This window comes from Chinchilla lanigera, unplaced genomic scaffold, assembly GCF_000276665.1.
Source record: "Chinchilla lanigera isolate Chin_1 unplaced genomic scaffold, ChiLan1.0 scaffold00036, whole genome shotgun sequence".
Lineage (NCBI taxonomy): Eukaryota > Metazoa > Chordata > Mammalia > Rodentia > Chinchillidae > Chinchilla > Chinchilla lanigera.
In genome coordinates this window covers 11,748,876-11,772,260 of record NW_004955437.1, presented here as the reverse complement: position 1 = coordinate 11,772,260, position 23,385 = coordinate 11,748,876, and the positions used below count along the sequence as shown (strand labels likewise).

Genomic DNA, 23,385 nt, shown 5'->3' with positions numbered 1-23,385 from the left:
GTATCCGGGGCAGGACTGCAGAGCTTTGCCCAGTGGCTGCAGAGTAAGTTGCCCTGGGCAGGGTGTTGGGAGCAGTTTCTCTCCTGAGATTTCAGACACATGTCCACTACTGCTGGGAGGACCCTCCACTCCTGGTCACAGCTCCTTCCTCTCCTGAGCCCTCAGGGGAGAGAGAGTTGGAGAAAAAGACTCCCTTCCTTCTCAGAGGGGTGTGCCCTGGTCTGGTCTGTGTGCCAAGGCAGCAACCCATGCCCAGCCACGGTGACTCAGTGCACGGTGCAGGTGCCCCGACACCACATACACCTGTGTGCAAACAGAGCAAGCAGTGTTCCAGCCGCCAGCGCACCTTCGAAGGGCACTACGCAGAGGGCTGCATCGAATGGAGAGGAGTCTGAAGGTAAGCCATAGGCAAGGTGTGACTCCTTGGAGTGCAGGGTGCTGTCGCCCGATGCTGCTTGTTAATCCTCCAGACGCTGAATTCTGATTCAACGTCTCATTTCCTAAAGAAGGTTACACGTGGTGAAGGAGTTGGGAAAGAGGAGAGCGGAAGCGACAGTGTGTCACTTGGGGGCTCTGCTGGGGTTCAAAGCCCAGCTTTCTGACCCCCAAAGCACATGCTCCTCTCCAGGAGGACCCAGGCTGTGGGTCTCCTGTGGCCAGGGAGGGGGATGCTTTTATAGGCATCTGCAAAAGCCACCAGCTCTGCAATGACCACTAATTAGTGACTTGTCAACCGCAGCTGTCTGCAGAGTCCTGTGTGAGAGAGTTGCTTATTTTCTCTTTAGGGTGCATTGGTTTAAGCTCTGCCTGAGTTGTGTAAACCCTGAGTTTCCAACTTACCCTCTTTCCATCCTCCAGAAAACGTGCACGCTGGCCCTCATGACCCCCACTCCTCACCACATGTGCTGAGGGACAGGCTCAAAAGGTCCTGGGGTTTCTTTTCCCTTTTTCCTTCTTCACAAAACAATCGCTTATGTAAACCTGATATGTGATGTAACCACTCGCTCAGAGACTGGATGAAGGGGAACTGCTAGAGGAGCTTCAGAAAGAAGGTGGGGAGAGGCGTACATGTCCCTGTCATGTCCTGGTCCCCCAGTGTCCTGACCCCCCAGTGCCCTCGTCCCCCAGCGCTTTGGTCCCCCAGTGTCCTTGTCTCCCAGTGTCCTGGTCCCCATGGTGTCCTGGTGAGTTCACCAAGCTGCAGGCTGGACACAGCAGCGATAGAAACTACACGGATGGATTAAAGCACAGCCCGCATATTCTTTTTTCCCATTCAAAGAAAAACCATCTTGATCATCTCCAAAATGAAGGGCACATGACCCAGACTTAAGCCTCAGGCAGTGGACAGAGCTCCTAAGAAGCCATTCTTCAAAAAAAAAAAAAAAAAATGAATATGCCCCTGAGAAACTCAAAACAGTGAAAGTCATCAATCCAGAAGAGACAACAACAGAAAAAAATGACCAGTCAGCATCTGAAAAACAAGCTTCATTTTACTAAAAACCAAATGCAAAGACTTAAAGCAATCAGACAGCATTTTTGTTTCTCAGTCTGTCAGAAATAAGAAGAGGATGGAGTGCCGAAGTGGAACAACCAGGGGGCGACTGCCCACGTGCGTCAGAACTCAAAAGACAGGAACTTCTGAGGCAGCGCTTTCCCTCCTACCCAGAGGAAACCCACCTGCTTGGGATTAGAGGCAGGAGGGGAAGCTCAGCACAAGAGATGCTGGCGTGGGGTTCATGGTGCCCACGTAGCGAGGTTGCACTTTTATCTGTAGCCCGTGCGGAGCCCTGAAGGTGTCCGCGGTGTATGCCTGTGATATTCTCAGCGCAGGTGGCCAGGCAGCTGGTTTTCCTTCTGTGGGGGATTTGATAGAAAAGCTTGCTTTTACTCTTTAGCAAATTGTGGTGAACATACTATCCATATGTAAGGCTACTTAAAAAGAATTAGTAGTTTTGGGTAAATCTGCAACGTTGAAGATTTATCAGCACAGTGTTGGAAGGGAAGCTGTGTTCATCCACCCCAGGAGAGACATTGTCACATCTCTACTGACTGTTTGCGGTGAAGCTCCAGAACCTGTCCTGTGGGTCTCTGTAGCAAGCCTGGCTGTGCCTCAACTCTGAGGCCAGCGATTGGTTTGAAATACGTACCCTTCCTTTTCCCAAATAGAGGAAAGGAGGCATAGGGAAGGGTGGAAAAGAAGATAAAATATGATTGAGATATTCTATACATAAATTTTCCCCAAGTAAATATAGTTATTATGTATTGCAAATGTACCAAGAAAACACTGAGCCACCTTGCCCTTTTTTCATACTTCTCTGAGAAGGTCTCCGCTGACAACCGTAGCCCTTACCCTATCCCATCCTTGCACCCGAGAGCGGAGCGTGGGCAGTGGCTCGGATGGCAGAGTGTACCTGAAGCTTGGTGCTGGGGAGCCAGATGAAGGCTGGAAGGACCGGGTCACTCAGTACTCGGTGCTGCTGACCAAGGTGGGACACTGGGTTTGAGAATTGTATTTTTAAAAGCTTTTCCTGTGGATGTGTAGATGAAATGTTGAAAGACGGCAGGGAAATATTCTTTCACGTTCTATCCATGCTGTCCAGTGTGGTTTAAGTGATGATGTAAGTGTTCTGTGACCCCACCCCCAGTGTGGCAGTCACCATAGCCCCTGTAGCTCCTGAGCAGTAGAAACATGGTTAGTGCAATGAGGAAACTGACTCTGAAATTTAATTTAATTTTAATTACACCGGGCTGGGGATATAGCTCAGTGGCACAAGCATCTGCCTGGCAATCACAAGGTCCTGAGTTCGATTCCTGGTACCAAAAAAAAAAAAAAATTTTAATTACACTTAGAGAACAACCAGAGGCGAGTGGCTACATGTTGGATAGGACCGTTCTGACTGACTGGGATTTCTCTTGGACACCAAGTCACCTGGGTATAAAGATGGATTTTGCGACTGTCTCTAGGTTCTGAGTTTTATCCACAAAGTTTGAGGCAACTGTAAGCTTGAGGATGGTTTGTTGCTAATTGCATCAGCTATGAAGAAGGAAATGTGCTGGTTTGGCTTATTATTGTTTTATGTTTAAACACTGAAAATTGATTCTCTTAGAGCATCTGGTTATTTTAATGTTTATATTTCCCAAGAGGAAAGGAAACTTCAGTGAAGCTTAAAGGGCTGATGTTAAACACACCTAGTTGCCACGCTAAGAAAACTGTCATTTTATTTTTTTACTATTATTATATTTTTACTTTTTGTTTTTTTTTGATACAGGGTCTTGCGGTCAAGCTGGCCTTCAACTTGCTATGTAGCCCAGGCTGGCTTCTAACTCATGGTGATCCTCCTGCCTCAGCCTCCTGAGTGCTGGGATCACAGGCTTGCATCCCCACACTCAGAAGTGATTTTAAAAGAGGCTCTGTATAGCCCAATGTGATAGCCTGGCAGAGAGATGCACAGCAATTCTGTAAAGATAGGAATGTACCATTACTAAAGGACAGCAGAAGAAATGGTGTCACAGCTTCACGAGGGAGAGGTCACCAATCCTATGCTTTCTACCTTTCCGCTCCAGAGTCTTGGCCTCCCATGGGGCCCTGCCTGCCCCAACCCAGCCATGCACCTAGCTGCCCACCGTCTGCCCCGGGAACAGGGAAGGGGCTGCTGAGAATGAGGGTCACCGTGCTGTGTCTCATCTGCTTCTCTGTCGCCATTACTGAGGGCCACACTGGCTTCCTGAGGGTGAGTTGGCCAAGGCCCCACTTTCTTCTCCTGCGGGCACGTTTAGAATCCATCCCTCCCAAGGCAGTGGGAACTGTGTAGCTTGATAGACATGGAATGTCCACTCCTGAGGTCTTTTCTCATGGTTACCAGCCTCACTGGGGACATAGATAAATCACCCCATCTCTGAGCTCAGAAGGCTGAGCCGGCCTTGCAGCCTTGGTGTAGTGTGACATGTTCTCTGCCTGGGTGCAGAAAAGCTCTGGGGCTGGCATCAGCAGCCTGGGGAAGTCCTCCTGATCTCTGCTCCCTTACATCCAGGATGGTGGTCTGGATGCTTTCAAGATGCCGATGTCTCTGTCTTAGCCCTCAATTCCTCCCCTGCTTTCTTTCACGGTGGGCATCCTGTAGGTCTTCACCTTTCTGTGCCCAGAACCAAACAGGTGTCTTCACACTCAAGTCCCCTCCCCTGTCTTGTTTCAGCGAGTGGCACCTCCATCCTTCCAGCCGCTTAGGAGAACAGAAAGGAAAAGAAAAGAAGGAGAGCTGCGCTTGATGTTTCTCATGCTCCGTGTCTCAGCCATTTCTTCTGTTGCTTTATCTTTAAAGATGTCCGGATTGCAAACCCTTTCCCACAACCCTAACCCTAACCCTGACCCTGGATCCACATCTGCGCTGTCAGCACCCGCAGTCCCTGACATGCTGGCCTTGCCTTTGTCTTGTTTACTCTCAGTGTGGTTTCAGGATTGAGGTGGCTAAAAAGCACACCGCAGAGCGTTTCCTCTCTCTCACTCAAATGCAGAGAGAAGCCACACCAGCTGTGTCTGGAGGTTCTGACCCCTGCCCCACCTTCTGCTTACCTCTCCGCTGCTCTGGAATCCTTGCTCTGCTGCCATAGCCAGGTGAACCCCCACCCTTGGCCCTTGGTGCCCGTGGTCCCCTCTTCTGGAATGCTGTCCATCCAGGGACGGTCACTTCCTCACCTCCTCTGGGCCTCTGCTCCACCGCACTTCAGCACAGCCTTTCCTGAACCCTCCCGCCATCCCGGGCTTGGATTTCACATCCATGCCTTCCGTTCACCTAGCAACCTAAAGGCTCATGGTGTACAACTTTCTCCAGCCTCACGGCAACATCTTCTCTTTCTCACAGAGAAATGGTGGCTTCAAAACCAAAGGAGAACTCAAGGTGGATAAGCCAAGGCCTCCAGGTGAGACTCTGCCTCATGGACCTTGGTACCGGGATAGCACACCTCCAGCTCAGCAGTGCCTCTGACTGGCTGTACCACTGTGTGTGCATTTTGAAACACTCCAAGTCTGTAATGTGAGAATAGCAGCAATTCCTCAGAGTGAGGAGTTTGCGAGGGGTAAATGGTGCAATCCTGTCTTGTAACAAACCCTCCGTGTGGTGTCCAGAGACTTCCCTCTTTTCCTCCCAAGCATTCGTCCTCAGAGGTCACCAATGCATCTCAGAACAAGCACCCCGTGTTGTGAATGTTTTAAGAGCTGAATGTGTTTCCTCCTGGAAACTATGGTGCACACCCGTGGCCGTTGGGTCCCAGGGTCAGTGCACAAATGTCTTTCTCCCACGCAGTGAGTTTACCATCAACAGCGTGCTGCCATCAACGTTCCCCATGGCAAGCTACTGTGCTCCGGGAAAACGAGATCAGTATTGCAGCTTGGAAGGTCATGCATACCTTCTTCCTGACAGCAAGAATGACAATAAAGATATAGCAAGTGTGTATTGGGCTGTCACTCTCAATGTGTGCCAGGCACTGTTTAAAGTATGATATGGGGCTGGGGATTTAGCTCAGCGGCACAGCGCCTGCCTGGCAAGCACGAGGTTGTGAGTTCGATTCCCGGTACCAGAAAAAAAAACAAAAAACAAACAAATAAAGTACGTTATAAAACCTGAGTTAGTGAAACAGAGGCATACAGCTAGGGAGCTGAAGGCAGGATTCAAACCCAGTCAGTCCGGCTCCAGATCCAGCACTTGCAAAGACCCAGGGATAGGGATTTGCCTGTTTTTGAAGGCAGAGTGAGAACACCAGACTCTAGAAGTGGAGATTGGGTCCTGAGAAGAGAAAGGAAAGTTATTTTCGGCAGTGGCTCGCTGGAGCTTAGTGTGTGCAGAGACTTAAGGTTTAGTTTCGCTTTGCTCTTGTATTTTGTAGAAATTCTCAGATCTCAGCTAATTACTGGAAGGTTCTTTTACAAGGGAAGAAAGGCTTCTTGCAGAATGGGAGCGTGGGGTTTGCATTAGAGCTGCTCCAGGAAGGGAGAGCCGAAGGGTTTCCTTGGTCTCTTCCCTCCATCAGGGGTGGAACAGAGCCCTGGCCAGGGAAGTGAGAAGATAGGCATGTGCTAGGGCAGATGGCTCAGTCAGCGTCCACGTGACAGTAACAAGCAGCACAGAGAGTTGTGAGCCCCAGCACGCCCTTGGCTGCTCCTGACCCCTCTCAATGTCTTTCCTACAACAGAGGGTGGCAGCTGACCACCTTTCTCCCTCCAGGCCCAGCCCAGGAATTCGAGGTGTTACTGCAAGTGCCCTACAGAAAAGCCCGGGAGAAGGAGCTCCTGCAGAGGAGGCTGCTGGAGCTCCCATGGGGGTCCCCAACGACCTGCTTCCCAGGGCCCTCGAGGATCCTGTGGGCAAAGGCCACAACGTGTGAGTCAGCACTGGGCCAGTATGGTGGGGAGCAGGGTGCACGTCAGAGGGCTTGAGGGGTGAGGTGGGAACCATCACCCTGCATCGTATGCTGTGGCCTTAGAGAGTAAAGGCCGGGGTGTGGCTCCATAGTGAACATCTGGCCAGGGTGCAAGGGGCCCTGGGTCCTACCCCACAACTACAAAACCAGCAAAGGTTTCTTTTCCTTTCCGTGCTGCTTGTCCAGTGCTGAAGGCAAAGAGGCTGAGTCTGTGCTTGTTACTATGTCCCAGGCTGAAGACCAGACCCCACGCTAAGTGCAGCATCCTGGGCCATAGGAAGTAGAACCCTGTCAGGGTTCACACGGGCAGCTGCGCTCTGACAAGCCCTAGTTGTGCTCACAGCGTAGCAGCCAGAACTGGCTCCAGGTCTGGGGAGCCCGATACATGATCTTGCCGTGGGCGGGGACAACAGCAGGAAGTGGCCAACGGCACTGACCGATTGGCCAGTGGCACTGACAACCATGCAGTTGGAATTTAGAGTAGTGCAAAGACCCATCTACACCAGCGATGCTTGGGCCATGGAAGGGGCGGGGGAGTTTCACAGATGCAAATGTGCGCGCCCTCTCAGACTCACCAAATCCCAAATCCCAGGGTGTCTGACGCATGGTAATGTTGGGGAGCTGCTCGCTGCTCTTGGGCATGCATATTTTCACAAAGACATCTGTCCACTTGGCCCTGTTGCTCTGTCCCCTAAAAAGCAATAACTTCAGTGAGAATTTCAAGTCCAATACAAAAGAAGGACCATACAGGATGGGTTCACAGAACTTCTTACCATGCGAGAAACCCTGAAAGGTGTCTGTGTCTTTGCCATCTAACTTTTAGGGCCTATCTCGGAGGGTGGATGGAAGGTGGAGGTCCAATAAGGTAGTGGCCAATGTCCTCTAAGGTCCTTTAAACAGCTCCAATGTTGGGAAGATCCTCTGCTCCTCTTTCTGGTTGTAGTGTCATCTTGGGGACACATGTCCTTCCTAGGTGCGAGGCCCGGCTGTTTAGTTCTGTGTCCTGACTCATCCTGCTGGCTCTTGGCGAGAAATACGTGGTTCAGGTTTTGAGTCAGGGCCAAGGACTGAGCTCCGCGGGTTTGGCTAGGACCAGGCTCTGTGAGGGCACGTTGTATCTCTGTGCAGACTGCCACAGCCATGATGGGGGCCTGCGCTGTGCGTGTGAGGACACCTACACCTGGTTCCCCCTCTCCTGCCTCGATCCCCAGCATTGCCACCTGAACACGACTGGATCCCCCATGAGCTGCGACTGTCATCTCAGCAACCTCAGCCGCAGTGTCAACTTCTGCGAGAGAGCAAGTAAGCAGGGAGGATGTTATGTGGGAACCTCCAGCTGACTGCAGAGAGGTTACACTGGCCTGTGGATCCCTGTGAGGAGCTGGTGCCTGCAGGGAAGGTGCAGGGCGGTGACCACACACCCCTTAGGCTGGTCTAGAACCAGCACAGGCTCTGCATGTGCAGAAGACCCACAAAAGCATCGTGGGGTTCAGGTGTCATTGCAAATCCTCGGGACACTCTGCCCAGTTCTGCAATCATATGATGTCAAGTTGAAGTTTAGAGAGACTGGCTCAAATCCCAAGCAGGTGACCGCTTGAGTTGGTAACACTTTTTTCCCCTGACTCTTTCCTCACTCATGGCTGAGGTCAGAGCGGGAGTGTGGATGCAGGAGGGTGGTGCTCTGGTTACACTGAGAGAGCCGCTCTGAAGTGACAGCACATACGGCACTAGTGCATCCCTGAGAAATAAAGACAACGCAGGTGGATGTTAAAACGCCAGCTTAGGAAACCAGGGAACGCAGAGCGAGCTACTTCTGACTTAGATTTGTGCTCTGTGACCCCTGAGGTCGGCCAGTGTTGCGGGTACCAGGGTTTGAGGGACTTTGCAAAGCTTTCGTGAAGGGAACCCTAGGGTTCTGGAAGCCGTGGGTGTTAGTGGAGCTGAGGAAGGTGTGAAGGGAGCATGGCATAGCCCAGCATTACTGGCATCTGTGTCTCGGCTTCCACTGCCACAGCAGTTCAGGGTATGACAGCATATATTCACCAAGCACCGTCTCTGTACCCAGTACCTGGCTAAATTCTAGGAGGACACGAGGAACCATTTTTATTGTTCTCATCTATGAGTTCCCAGGCATGCTGAGGAAGCCAGGTTGTAATAAAAGAAAGAAAACATTGTAATTTCTTCAACAAATATAAAGGAAAGGCTTTCTTCTGAGAGATGGTTCATGCCTGGTTCACCCTGAGGAGATACAAAGGTGGATCAGACCGGGTGACACTCACCAGGTGCTGCCCACAGGACCGTGGGGACGTGTATTGACTACACCTGCACAGACAGATGTTTAGGCAGAAGAGGGAGGTAGAGGTTAAAGTATGGTCAACATGCAGAAGCAGTAAAAAAAACTGTGTGTGGGGATCAGGGAGGGGCTTACAGAAGGGGTGACAGTTGACCAGGTCCTGAAAGAAAGATGAAACACCTTCCCCATGTGGAGGGGCAGGTCAGCAAAGTGTGCTTTGTAAAACAGATTTTTAGTAGAGACAATGCTTAAGTTCCATGCCTAGATGAGCTACATGTTTGTAGATAGTGCCTTGGGTCTACACAGAGTGGCCATGTGTTTCTGTACTTGGAAGGTTGTCTCAGATAGCAGCGTTATCCATTCGTGTTGCAAGTCCATGGTTGAAAACTCCATCTGAATCTGTGCTTCCTGTATTAGTCTAGATGAGTATTCATTATGGAAAAAAAATTAAAATTCCATTGTTAAATAGATGGGCATTGAATTATACTTCTCTAATGTTACGCTGCTAAGAAAATCATATTAGAAAGGTATTGCATCTAAACAATTCTTTCTGTTTCCCATAGAAGTTTGGGGCACTTTCAGGATTAAGGAACCATTTTCAAAAGATTTTTTGAATTCATCTTCTGCTAAATACTCTCAATATGTATCTACCAGCGAAAAGCAAGTAAGAAATTTCTATTTCTTATGTAGGGGATCATTGGCTAAATGCAAGTTCTAATGTTTTCAATTCAGCATGGATACTATGTGTTTTTTTTGAGACAGGGTCTCACTATGCAGTCCAGGCTGGTCTTGAGCTCACTTTGTAGCCTAGGCTGGTTCTGAACTCACAATAGTACTCCTGCCTCAGCCTCCCGAGTGCTGGGATTACAAGCGTGTGCCACCACCCCCAGCATTCAGCATGGATACTTAATACAGATTCGTAACTATTTTTATTCTCAGTAAATTCTACAGAGAAGTTACTTACTTTGTCCACAGCTAGCTTTCCTTTGGACAATTTTCTAGGAAAGAGTATCAGCTGACTTTCCAGTTCCTTTGTGTTTGGTTTTGCTCATGCATTGACTATTACACTCAGGACTCTGGCTTATTTTCAGATTTTTATTTGCCAAAAGAAAGCTTTTGGGGCCTATACTCCATTGTCAGCATTTTGGATTGGTTCCACTAAGAAGATTGTCTGGTTAGAGGCTGAGGACAAGTGCCCAGCAAAACTCTGGCCTTCATGATGAAGTCTTGGGAGTACCAGATCAGTCAGTACCTCTGCCAAGAGGGTGGTGTGGGTATGGTTCAGCACCTGTGAAAATTAATGGCTTGATGTGAACAAGAAAGAAGTAAATTGGGGTAAATTTATTCTATTACCTGGCACCAAATATAGCCTCTATTCTAAGCTGTTGTTGTTCAACCTTTATTACCAACCTCAAAACTGAACTTTGTGCATGTGTGTGTGCATATGTGTGTGTACATTCTCAATTGTTATTTTAGCTGTATTTATAAGACATGCAATTATATGACGATACTTCTAGCAGTATCGTTTTCCTTTGTCTGTTTGCTATGATTGGTTTATTTATTGTCTGCATCCGTTGTTTTTTTTTTTTTTTCTCAAATGTCCTTCTGAAGTGTGAGAACAAAGATCAACACACAGTCCTTTGTTTTCTTTCTAAGCTCAAAGAAGTATTCCAAAGAATTCAAGGTTTTGAGTCAGTTCACGTCACCCAATTTCGGTAAGTAACACAATAGCCTTAGAAGGGCACCTCCAGGATTGTGCCCTGAGAATTCTGAGCATGTTCACCAGCCAGCGTGGTAGAAAACAGGGCAGTCTAGTCTTTGAGGTAGGGTTATTGCTAACCATAATACTTTAGTTTTTTTTTTTTTTTTCTTCCAGTACCAGGAATCGAACTCATGACCTTGTGCTTGCCAGGCAGGCACTTTGCCACTGAGCTAAATCCCCAGCCCCTAACCATAATACTTTAAAAGAATAAAGGTGAAAGCCTGGGTTCTCATCGAGAAGAGTTTAGGAGCTTAGATATTGAAGAAAGAGCTTAGATATTCCCAGACCTGTGGACAGAGAGTGGGACCTGCAAAGGCAGAACCTTAGGAAGAAGCAGGCGATCATGATGTGGACGTGAGAGAAGGGGTAAGGAGTGGGGTGAAAGGTGGGGTGTTGGAGGGGTGAAGGTTTTGTATCACAGCTACAAGGTACGTGATGCTGTATAACTCAAAGCCAGGAGAGCCTTGGTGAATTATTATCTTTTTATGTAGCTATCATGCCTGGACCATGGTTCAAAACACAGTAGTCATTATCTACAGCAAATAAAGAGATATCTAGTAAATTATCCTCTATGTTTTAATTCCAAGAGTTACTTGGTTAGTTAACCATGTGTACATGCATTGCAGTATTCACAGTTGGCTTGATGGAGGAAGTAGCTTAGAGATATGAGAACTTGATCCATGATTATTATTATTATTATTATTATAATTACTAGTATTGTTCACAGTCAAAACCAGTTCCAGGAAAATTTCAGTAGCATTTGTTATAAATATGTCATCCTGGGCTTGTCATTTACATCATCCCATGCATTTGTTCTATCAAGTCCCACATGAATATTTTCCTTCAAAATTCAAGGCTAGGATAATGCTACTCTCTTATATTGAGTCTGTATAATTGATCCTATTTCCCTGAGTGGCTTTATTATAAGATCTCCTAGATAAAATTGACAGTCACATTAATTTCTATATCGAATATTCGTATTTTTTTTTTCCTTGGTCTTGGTGTTCTGCTTCCAATTTACATTCTATTGGGCTGGGATATAGCTCAGTGGTACAAGTGCCTGCCTGGCAAGTGCAAAGTCCTGAGTTTGATTTCCGGTACCCAAAATAAATAAATACATTCTATCATGTATGTCTTGTAAAGCTGTTGCCAATAATTTGTGCACATAACTACAGTCAAAGTAAAAAGGCTGGAAAGACAATTGTATTAGGTTTTCCTCCTTGTGTACGTGACTTAAAACACATCTTAATTTTTCACTGTCCCAACTTACTTATCTGTCCAACAGGACAGCTAACACCTGTGGGACCTGACTGATGCTCATGAAATCCAAGGCTGTAAAAGACAGGAAAGGATTCCGTGAACGAACAGAAGGGCCTCAGAGGGGCTCAGGGACCATCCCTACACAAAAGGTGTCTGGATTCATGTAGGTGTTGTCAGCAGAAGTTCATGTAGGAGCCAAGAACTTGAGCTTTGGAGCCTCGGCTCTAACCTGTGAATTAGTAGATGGTAATTGCCTGACCCTTCACCTCGGGTCTCATTGCCCTTGTCTCTGAGGTGAGGATAATGCAGTGATGATGTCACGGGATGAATTTGATCGGCTACACAGAATCTTGCTTGCTCCATGTGCTCCAGAGCCATCTGTGTGCTGCTGGTCTCTCACTCTTTACTCGAATGTGGCCGATCCCTGAACTCCAGACCCGGCCACCTGGCTGCCAGCCTGACCCCCTCACTTGGCTTCCAGTATGGCCATCCAGGTCCTCCCACTCCTAATCCACTCTGACTTCTGTCTTCCTCGCTCTCCTATTGCTGTTCCCGTGCACCATCGCCAACCTCCCCAACATCCTTTGTTTTTTATTTATCTTTATACACAGCACTGTGCTTAAACCTCAAGGGCACAGTGCAGCGGGCTTTGGCTAGTGTCTGGACCACCCTCCCTGCCCAGGTAGCACATTCCCATCACCCTGTGTCCCCTGGCTCCTTCCTAGCCAACCTCCATGCCCACCTGCTGTGCCCTCCCTACTGGCCTGGCCGCACCACCGTAGCTTAGAATTCTTGCAAAGGCAGTCACCCAACGTGTATGCTTTGTGTCCTGTCTTCTCCCAACTCAGCACAGTGTCTCTGAGATGGATCATTGGTTTTCACAGTACTGTGGCTCTTTCCTTTTAACTGCTCTGTAATATTCCATTGAGCAATACACTCAGATGTGTGCTCCCAGGCCTCAAAGTTGTTCTTGACTGGGTTCTTTCTCTCACATCTCATCTGCTTCATGAGCAATTCTGTTATCTCTCTCCTCATGACATCTCACGTCTGACTGCTTCTCGCACACGTATCCAACTAGTTCAGTCCACTCCACACCTTGCTGACTCATCTTCCTGCTTCCGTGTCTGACTCCTTTCAGTTTATTTCCAGAGTGATGACCTTAAAGAATAAACATGAGCTTGCTGCTGCCTTTCAGTGAAGAATAAAATTGTCAGTAAGGAAGGAAACTCAATCCATAAGGCCCTGTGTGATCTGGCTCCTAGCTGCTTCTCCAACGTTACCTCCTGCCTCTTTCTTTCTTGCTCATTGTATGTTAGTAAAGCTGGTCTTAAAATTAGTCAGATTCACCTCCCCCAGCCCCACCCCAGGACCTTTGCATGTGCTGAAATGTTACATCAGTATTTTTTTCACCACTAGGCCTGTTCTTCACACCACTGGCCTTAGCTTCAAAGATCTCTCACATACAGAAGCTTCCCTAACCACCCTCTTGCCTCCACCTGTCATTCCAACCACTGCACCCATCCATCCCAAAGCTTAATATGATTTGTGAACATGTCCTGGGTGGCAACTCTTTTCTACATGCCCTGCCTGCTTCACTGGAGAGTAAGTCCCATGAAGACGGGTCCCCAGTCTGGTTTGTTCCTTTGGACAGGATGCTGTGCACACGCAGACCAGACCCCGGGTGCTTGCACAGGTAGGAAGCAGGTTCACCTTCCTTCCATGTCCTCCTTGCAGAGCTGGCAGTGTCATTGTGGGCTTTGAAGTCATCGGCTCCAGCAGCACTTCCCAGCTGCTGGCTGCCCTCCAGCGGGAGGCTGCCGCGGCCCAGGCTGCGCTCAGCGACGTGTTTCCCCTGGAAGCCGGCTCCTTCAAAGTGTTTGAGAAAGGTAACCCTGGGCCCCATCCTCAGCTTGGACTGGGGGCCCTTTAGTTAGTAGCTCGCCGCTGCTCCAGTCTCCAGGAATAGAAGGGAGGTGCTTCCGGGAGAGAAGTGTCCTCAAACTGACTTCTAGTGGAAACAGGCGCGTTTCCCCCACCACAATAAAAGTCAGTGTCAGCTGATGTTTTAACGTCTTCTCTGACTTGAGAGTACATCGGTCCCCTCTCTGAGTGTAAACTCAGGAATGGTTCATTGAGTATGACTTCTAACTCATCCAACCCCTATGACAGGGTTTACTTAGGAGCTGGGCTCTCCTGGGTCCTTTCCCTCTGTTTTCCTTCTTTTTCCAGCCCAGTGTCATGGAGCAGTCTTTGGGTTCGGGTCTGAGGATGACGAGTATACCCTGCCCTGCAGCAGCGGCTATACCGGCAACATCACAGCGCGGTGCCGGTCCTCGGGGTGGCAGGTGGTGCGGGAGTCCTGCGTGCTCTCCCAGCTGCAGGAGCTGCAGCAGGTGACGCGTATTTACCGTGTGGCTCTGCGCAGCCCCATGCGCATCTCCAGCGGGCCGGGGAGGGTGGGCATGAGTGGCGGGGGCAGCTGGGAAGATGGACAGTGTCCGGGGTGATGGCTCTGTTTGGGAGGGGAGCTGCTGAGGACTGAGTCAACGCTGAGGCCTGCGACACGCAGTGGGATGGTAGCTAAGCCGCCTTCAGAGCCCAGAGACCTGGGTGTTAAAGATTTCAGTGAGCGCACGAGTGGGGGCAGGGGAAGGTCCGCACATATCAGCAGCCGGGACAGGGCTGGCCAGGCAGGACACCAGGTAGAGTGACAAACCTGCAGTGGGCCTCGATGGGCGCCGAGTGCCTGCCTCTCTCTGGAGATCAGGAAACAAGAGGACCAGGAGCCAGGGGCACTCTGTGAGCAAAGGTATTGAAACACAGTCACACGGGTCCCCATCCCGTGCTGTGGCCCCCACTCTTGCTTCTTAGCAAAGTCCGAGTATTAGACAAGGGAGATGGGGAGAAGGAAATGGACATCAGGACTCGAGTCACAGAAGAGAAGGCCCCCAGGACCAGTGCCCCAGACGCAGCCCAAGCCAACCTCCCCCGGAGCAGAACTTCCGTCTCCGGGGACCTGGCTATTGCAGTAGTGATCCGGGGAGGTGCCGAGCAGAGCTCTGTGGAGAGTTCAGCCCTCCCTTTCTGGGCCTCAGCCTCCCGCCTCTGTAGAGTGGGGCGGGGAACAGCAAGTGGCCACTGTGATCTGTTCTTGCACGCTCCTTCTTCGGCCCAGTTCTGAACAGCGGCAAGGTTGGAGCTGGTTCACCCCAGGGTGCGAGGGGGGCAGAGAGCAGCAGCAGTCACCCAGAAGGGCAACGTGAGCCGGTGGGGCTGGGTCCTGGGCTGAGCAGAGGGAAAGGCCCTTCCTGCAGTTCCCAGCTCAGCTTAGCACAGCAAAAGCAAGAGGACCCTAGGAAGGGAGGACACAGGAGGAGTGGACGCAAGTCAGTAGCCAGCATCCACATGTACCCCGAGGGGATCTGACCTGGACCAGTGCTAGGACACCTAGCTGGGCACTCTTGGGAAGGTCCCCAGACCCCACCAAATGATGCATCATTTCTGTTTCATTAGGATGATGGTTTATTTCAAAGCGTTTTTAAACAAATCTTTTCCAATATCAGTTTCCTTAGCTATGAATGACAGTAATCATAGCACCTCCCTCAGATGTCCTTAAAGGGCCAGGCGTGATAGCACATGCCTGTAATCCTGGCCCTCGGGAGGCTGAAACAGGAGGATCGCTGCAAGTTTGAGTCCAGCCTAGGCTATAAAGTGAGCTCAAGGCCAGCCTGAACTGCATAGCCAGATCTTGTCTCAAAAACACCAAAAAAAAAAAAGTGACCTTAAAGGATCGAACCAAAGACTCTGGGGAAAGTGCTTAGAGCAGTTTTGGATAGGCAAACTCTGAATCATGGCCACTGCTGTCATCACAGCCACTTAACTGTTCCTCAATGTACTGCACCATGCAAATGCTGGTCAAGACATTCGATCACAGGTCTATCAAACACAGCGTTCTATTTTCTAGAGTGTAACTGCCTCTCCTTCTAGAACTTCAGTGCGATTTTGGACAATGCCACCCAGGAAGATGTGTCGTCCTTGGTGCGAAACCTCTCAGTCATTGTGCAGCAGAGCCCATCCACCACAGCGGGAAGCCTGGCATCAGTGGTGTCGCTTTTGGGCACGATCTCATCCCTGTCCCAGGAGAAGGGGTTCCCGGTGTCAAATTCTATGCTGGAGGTGTGTTCTTTGCGGCTTGTGCCTCTCACTGTGAATGGTGCCCCGATGGGGGGATTCTTGGGAAAGACAGGAGCCCTGTTACAGACCTCTTGTAGGTGGTGTTGCTACTTCTGCAGGTACAAGAGGCTCTGAGGTCAGTAGTGTGGCTGTACAGGGAGAGGAAACTGCCCCGGAAAGTTAAGAGGAAGGGTGAACTTCTGTACCTCAACATTTCAACTCCTGCTTGCTGTCTGCAATTGTTCCCTTCTATTGCTGTGAGCTCTAACTTGGCAACCTGTGCCCCACAAACCTTCTTCTTCTTTCCTTTTTTTTTTGAAACAGAGTCTCACAATGTAGTTCAGCCTGGCCGTGAACTCACTGTGGAGCCCAGGATGGCTTTGAACTCACGGTGCTCCTTTTGCCTTAGTTTTCCAAGTGCTGAGCCAAAACCTCTGTTCTCTCAACTGGGACTTCATGGTTTAGTTTGGATGTTTAAAAATTAATTTAAATATTACACTAGTGATATACAGTCACTATTAGCCATGCAAATAAACAAAAGGAAAAATAAGAGACCTGTCATCTTCCCCATCCTAGGACAGCGGTCACTCCCATCCAGGTGTCTCCTTGGGACAGGAACAATGCCTTCTCCCACAAGGGCCGTCCCAGTAGTTTGAAAGGGTGCATTTTACACTTCAAAGTCTAAATATTTCACAACATTGGCTTATGCAATACAAATTCCATGATAGCACGATTATACTTTACTACCTAGGGTGAACCTTTTACTGCAAACAAACTGACTTTCACCTTGTGTTTCAGGATGTTATCAACATAGCTGACCGCATCCTCAATTCGTCATCGATAAGGAACTGGACGATTTTATTGCAAGGGGAAGAGCAGGCAAGCTCCGAGTTCCTAGAGACGCTGGAAAACATCACCATGCTGGTACCTTCCTCTGCTCTGCCTCTGAATTTTTCTCGGAAATTTATTAACTGGCAAGGGATTCCCTGGACCCAAATCCAAGGCAATCGCAATTACAGCTACCAGGCTATGACCTGCCAAGAAGATAATACCTGGTCCACGATAGGCCATGTTTTTATTAGGTCAGACCAATTCCAGTTCTCTGCTCCAGAAGCTATCACCAGTATGGCCTCCATGACCTTCGGGCACATCCTGCCCAAGACCCAAGGTGACCACGCTCGGGTCAATGGGCCCTTGATATCTACAGTTATCCAAAACTATTCCATCAGTGAGATCTTCCTGAACTTCTCCAAGTTCGACACCAACCTGAGCCAGCCCCGCTGTGTGTTTTGGGATTTCGGTCATTCGCGCTGGAGCAGTGATGGCTGTCACCTGGTGACCGAGATTGCAGACACGGTGCTGTGTCGGTGCACTCACCTGACCTCCTTCTCCATGCTGATGTCACCCTCTGTCCCTGCTGCGATTGTCCCTGCGGTGAGATGGATCACCTATGTGGGCCTGGCCGTCTCCACCGGAAGTCTCGTCTTATGCCTGCTCGTTGAGGCTCTGTTTTGGAAGCAGCTCAGGAACACCCAGACCTCGCACACACGCCACGTTTGCATAGTGAACATAGCCCTGTCCCTCTTGATCGCCGACATCTGGTTCATAGTTGCTGTCACTGTAGACGTCACCGCCGGCCCCTCTGGAGTCTGCATAGCTGCCATCTTTGTCACCCATTTTTTCTACCTCTCCTTGTTCTTCTGGATGCTGATGCTTGGCATCCTGCTGTCTTACCGACTTCTCTTCGTGTTCCATCACATGGCCACGCCTCTGATGATGGCCGTCGGGTTTTCCTTGGGCTATGGGTGCCCTCTCGTTATATCCGTCATCACCATTGCGGTCACACAACCTAGCAACAGCTACAGCAGCAAGGACGTGTGCTGGCTCAACTGGTCAGAGGGGAGCAAACCTCTCTTGGCTTTTGCTGTCCCTGCGCTGACTATTGTGGCTGTGAACCTGGTGGTGGTGCTGTTAGTGCTCTCGAAACTCTGGAGGCCAGCCATCGGGGAGACAGTGACCCAGGATGACAAGGCCACCGTCATCCGCATGGGGAAGAGCCTCCTCATCCTGGCCCCTCTGCTGGGGCTCACCTGGGGCTTTGGCATCGGAACCATGGCGGACAGTCAGAACCCGGCCTGGCACGTTCTCTTTGCTTTGTTCAATGCGTTCCAGGTGAGACCCGTGAGCATGCTTTATTACACTCTTGTGTCACTAGAGTAGTGGCAGGGAGCTCAGGGTTTTAAAGTGCTCTGGAGTTGTCTCACCTCCCTGGCTCCCACAAGACCGTCAGGAAAAGTGCATGGGCATAGTGAGAAGGGAAAACAAAATCCATCTTCCCCGCCATTAATGCCATAGTGAGGTAGAATATTGGACTTCTCCAGGAGTCTGCTGGAGGGCTTTAAATCTGTTGGAGTGCACAGAGCTCACGCTAATCCCTCCTGCTATGGCTCCGCCCCTTTCTCTTGTGCAGCCCTCTGAAGTGGTGAATCTGTCAAAAGTACTGCTGACACTGAAAGGTACCAAGGAAATTCTTCCAGTATGATGAGTATTGACTGGCAACCTGCTACAGGTGGCCTGTTTTTGTAAATAAAGTTTTATTGACACACATCTGTGTCCACTGGCTACATGTGGCCCATGGCTGGCCTCCCTGCAGTGGCAGCAGAGACCTGCAGAGATCTGCAAAGACTGGCACACTCACCGTCTGGCCTTCATAGAAAGTAGTTTGCTAATCCGTGCTGCCGGAGCATGTTCTAAGTGGGTGGTGCTGTACGGGAGAAGCCTTCTACCCGTCTTTGAGGCGAGCATTGCCTCGGGCCGCCTGGCCCAGTGACTTGGGGAGATGGTGGCTGATGTCTGGGCTCTTGGATTAAGTACGTCTCCACTCAGGTGATTTGCAGAAGGTCATCTTTGTGACCCCAGCCAATGCTTTAACCTTGCTATCCCTCAACTCTGTCCTCTGTAAAGTAGCAAAGATGATGTTACGATGTCATGGCGTGGATGTGCGGATTCAGTGAGGTAGTTTAGCAGTTGGCACAGAACTTGGCCCTCCCATGAGTCACCTAAAAGTGGCTGCTTCTCTGTCTTCGAGCACAGCAGGGCATGTACAGGTGGCATAGCATGGGGGTCATGGCTCAGAGCCTGGGTTCGAGGCACAGGTCCAGGAGCCCCCATCGGGGTGAGGGATAAAGCGTGAGAACAGGCACCACACAAGGCTCTGTGAAGGGAGTTGGAGCTCAAGGTTGAAGGTGGCCCTCGCCAGGGTTTCAAGACAGGGCAGCTCCCTCCACACGATAATAAGGTGGGCCCAGTGCCTGCTCCACTGGAGGTGCAGAGAGGACATATATTAAATGCCTGCTGCATAAACGATGCCAAGGGAAGCTATCAGTTTAGGGCCAGGATTGACCTAGTGCAGAGAATGAAGCTCAGTGTACATTAGAAATGTCATCCTCTCAGGCCAGGCATGGTGGTGCACGCCTGTAATCCCAGCACTTGGGAGGCTGAGGCAGAAGGATCTTTGTGAGTTTGAGACCAGCCTGGGCTACAAAGTGAACTCAAGGCTAACCTGAACTGCATAGTGAGACCCTGTCTCAAAAAGACAAAATAAAATAAAATAAAATAAAAGGAATGTTATCCTCTCCAAGATTGCTTCTTTGTGCATTTTTGAATAAAAACCTTTGAGTCCTTGTGTTGTGGAGGCTACACAGTGTGCCTGCCTGCAGGGAGACCAAGCAGGAAGCAAGGCTGGAGCTGGGTGGTACAGCAGGATAGCGCCATGTATGGACACCTTTTCTGGAAAAGAAAAATATTGTAAGTGTGATTAACTCTTTTTTTTTTTTTTTTCTTGTTATAGGGCTTTTTCATCTTCTGCTTTGGAATACTCCTGGATAACAAGGTGTGTCACATCCAACCTCTCTCTGAAGCCCGTCCTCCCATCCTGAGACCTTTACCATACAGTAAGGGTTGGATGGCAGGCACTTTTGCAGCAAAATTCTATCATTGTTCCAAAGACATATGCAGCCAGAAAGCAGAGGAACTTTTTTTTTTTTTTTCCAGTACTAGGAATCAAACTCACGACCTTGCACTTGCCAGGCAGGTGCTGTGCCGCTGAGCTAAATCCCCAGCTCCTAAAGCAGAGGAACTTAATGTCACTGCTGATAAAGCCATAAAGATTCAACCTCGACATGCAATGGGAACATTATAGAAAAATAGAGAATCCTTTTCACATTTACATTTCCTGATTTAAATTATGGTTTGATAGTGATTCAAGAGGAAAATCCCTTCCTAAGGGGCGAATTTTCTTTTGAGCTCACAATTAGTTTTTTTGTGTGTGTGTGTGTGTGTGTGTGTGTGTGTGTGTGGTACTGGGGACTGAACCAGGGCCTTTACCCTGAGCTATATCCCTAACCCCATTTTTATTTTTTATTTTGAGACAGTGTCACACTAATTTGCTAAGTTGCTCAGGCTGGGTTTAAACTTGCAATTCTCCTGCCTCAGTTTCCCAGAGTGCTAGGATTAAAGGCATGCACCACCATGCCTGACTTATTTACTTATTCAGAACATGGTGAAAGTATACCTGTGCTTTATTTCTAGAATTTTATATACTAAATGTTAAGTAATATTTCACATTAAATAAAATGAAGTCCTAATGAAGGACTATCAGTTTAAGTGAAATATAAGAGAAAAAAATTTAAAGGAACTTGTTTCATTATTTCCCCCTAAACTTTGAGTGTCTCCACTGAGAGAAGCAATAGCAGTAAGGTCATTGATGTGGAGTCACTTTTAAAAAGGAGATGAGAATGCCAGGTGCAGTGGCACACACCAATAATCCCAGCATTCAAGAGGCTGAGGCAGGAGGATCACTGCAAGTTCAAGACCAGCCTGGGCTACAAAGTGAGCTCAAGGCCAGCCTGAACTGCATAGTGATACCCTGTCTCAAAATAAAGACAAAAAAAATAAATAAATAAAAAGGAGACGAGAATATTTTATAGTTAGTGCAACTGCTGCACACCTTATTTATACAGAGGGAATTTGCTGCTCTAATTGCACTAAATAATTTCCTGGTATGTGTCACTTACATGCTTGGGGACTCCTTCATTTCCTATAAACTCCAATTTAGTAATTACTGCCAACTACTGATGTCTATAGATTGAGTTATTATTGTTTAATTCCAGTTTTGTTTATAGCTAAAGAGAATAAGAAAACAAACTTTTATCAACCATTTATGCCCATGGTCTATCAAGTGCTTCCAGGAAATAATACCATTAAACACCACTTTCAACCCGAAGTTTCTTCTCAGCATGTTTATGTGTGGCTATACCGGTGTGTCTCTTCAACAATTCTGTCTTGTCCTTACAGCTGCGGCAGCTTCTGTTCAAAAAGTTGTCTCCGTTAAGCTCTTGGAAGCAAACGTCAAAGGTAATTACTGCCTGCTTCCGGGGTTGAAGATTCAGCTTCAGACTTTTTGGTGTGCAGTCTTGCAGCTGGCCTATTTCTGTGCAGGGCCCTTGAGTTTCTGTCACTATTCTATTCTTGCTGTCGGGCAAGGTGCCTGGCACACAGTCGGTGCTCCGAGTGGATGAATGTAACAGCGTGGAGCTGACTGTAGGCCTGGGTGTTGAGTTGTGTGAGTGCTCAATGGAAATGAGGCCTTTAAACTCTCATTTGCTTTAACCCCTTGCACCTTTAGTCCCTAACTCTACAATCTACAGCCTGGCAAGTTTGTATGGGAGTAGATGTCTGCTTCATTCTTTGCCACACAAGTGCCATCTACAGTAGCATTCAAGGCAAAAGTACTTGCCTGTGTGTTTTCTGTTTTCAAGTTTGAGTTAGATTTTTGGGTTTCAGCAAGACAGAGGTTCTAAAGCAGAGATTTCCGTGTTTGATAACTAGCCAAATGACTTAACTACATCCAAACTTGGGTGTTTAGAGAGTTTTACAACAACAATACAAGCTTTTAAAATGAAAGTCAATGAGAAAATCCATCCTCTGCTTTATGAAATCTTCCTGGTCTGCACCCATAGCAGACAGCACTGTTGCAAGGAATGGAGTGGTGGCCCGGGGCCAGCAGACCTGCCCTGGATTCTGACTTTGTGCCCAGTTGGCTGAGTGATCTTAGGAAAGTTCCTTCATCTTTGAGTTTCAATTTTCTTAGTCATAAAAATTAAGTGGTGAGCTAGTAACTCAAAGAAGTTCTAACATTCTGAAGTTTTATGTCTTCAAGAACTAAAATCCTTTGAACCAGGAAATGCAAAACTAATGTCATTATCTACTGTTATGAAAAGGGGGAAGTTACAGAAAAGAAAAGCCTCTGGTAAATAAAAATAAGACAGGATACTCTCCACCCTGTAGAGCAGGAAGTCAAAATTTTTCTCCTTTGAAAAATCAAAAAGAGAAAAACACCCGGAAATGAAATAACAGCAGAAGCAAAAATCCTCAGCAGTGCTCCACCCTGTTTCTAAGGTGGTATGGACTTTTTTTCAGGAGGCAGAGTGGTCAGGGAGGGCTTTGCTCATTTGCATTCATATGCTGCCTCTCCAGTTTTGTTTTCAAGTTGAGTGATAAAAATGATATTTAGTTATCTGGCTAAGTGACTCATTTGCTTTAAAACAAATATCTATTTTGTATAGGAAAAGAAAAGTGCTGTAACTGTCTGGGGAAGTTTGAATGAAAAATCAAGAACTCAGTTTATGGATGATGGGAAAAGACGGGCACCAACTTTGCTGTCGAGAAATCACTTGTCATTGAAGGGAGTGAGGAAGGGAACCAAACACAGGAGCAAGAGTGACATGAGACTTATTGCCAGGATGTGAGCAAAGCCATATGTTGGGAGGGATGAGTCAGCTGAGGCAGAGCTTAGAAACATGGGACAGTGAGGACAAAATAGACATGGGAGAACTCTAGCAAAGAGACTCAGTGGCTGTCCTGAAGATGAGGATTAGCCTCTTTCAACATGGAAAGTGTCACACTGATACAGATAGAGCAACTTGCACAGACTGAGGTCATGTGTTCAGTGTTCAGTAAGGAATAGCAGAAGGGTGATGAGGTAGGGATCTTGGGAAGATTCATGAACAGGTGATGTTTGTCCAAAGGGAAGCCAGCAATGTTCTCAGCAAAGACCATCCTTTAAGCCACAAAGCTGTGTGGACCCCAGAAATGGTTTCTTTCAAAATTCTGTCCATCCTAAGGGCTCCTATGCCCATTTCTGAACAACGACTGAATTTACACAGCTGCTTTTTAGTTCCAAAAGGAAATTCAGGTCCTGTGGTTTGACAGTTTAGAGCCAGATGGCTTTACATGCCAGGGAAGCCTGCTTCCTCCCAGAGCAAACAGAGCTCCTGGGTATTCTGCAACCTAAGACTATTCTCTCCACAGGGGCAGGACACAGTTTAAAAAGCAATGTTCCTTTAAGATTCTCTCCAGGATTATATCATTACATGAGCCTTGAATTTGGGAAAATTAACTTGCTTTGAAAGTTTTGGACCAG

At 48.3% G+C, this 23,385-nt stretch overlaps 1 protein-coding gene across 5 annotated transcripts in view; it reads left to right on the top strand.

The window, feature by feature from the left end:
• Adgrf1 (adhesion G protein-coupled receptor F1) overlaps window positions 1–23,385 on the top strand; it is a 27,874-nt gene continuing 4,489 nt past the window's right edge. For 2 of the 5 annotated variants that reach the window (XM_005389875.2, XM_013517104.1), the window contains exons 1-13: window positions 1–397; window positions 3,565–3,731; window positions 4,860–4,917; window positions 6,219–6,374; window positions 7,543–7,716; window positions 9,271–9,371; window positions 10,364–10,422; window positions 13,464–13,615; window positions 13,959–14,122; window positions 15,717–15,905; window positions 16,701–18,074; window positions 19,753–19,794; window positions 21,258–21,317. In XM_005389875.2, coding sequence (XP_005389932.1) covers window positions 100–397; window positions 3,565–3,731; window positions 4,860–4,917; window positions 6,219–6,374; window positions 7,543–7,716; window positions 9,271–9,371; window positions 10,364–10,422; window positions 13,464–13,615; window positions 13,959–14,122; window positions 15,717–15,905; window positions 16,701–18,074; window positions 19,753–19,794; window positions 21,258–21,317 — 2,994 coding nt within the window. In that variant the 5' untranslated portion in view covers window positions 1–99. Of the gene's footprint in view, window positions 398–2,323; window positions 2,487–3,564; window positions 3,732–4,859; window positions 4,918–6,218; window positions 6,375–7,542; window positions 7,717–9,270; window positions 9,372–10,363; window positions 10,423–13,463; window positions 13,616–13,958; window positions 14,123–15,716; window positions 15,906–16,700; window positions 18,075–19,752; window positions 19,795–21,257; window positions 21,318–23,385 lie in introns of all 5 variants that reach the window. The other 3 variants (XM_013517107.1, XM_013517106.1, XM_013517105.1) reach the window with 3 other exon arrangements.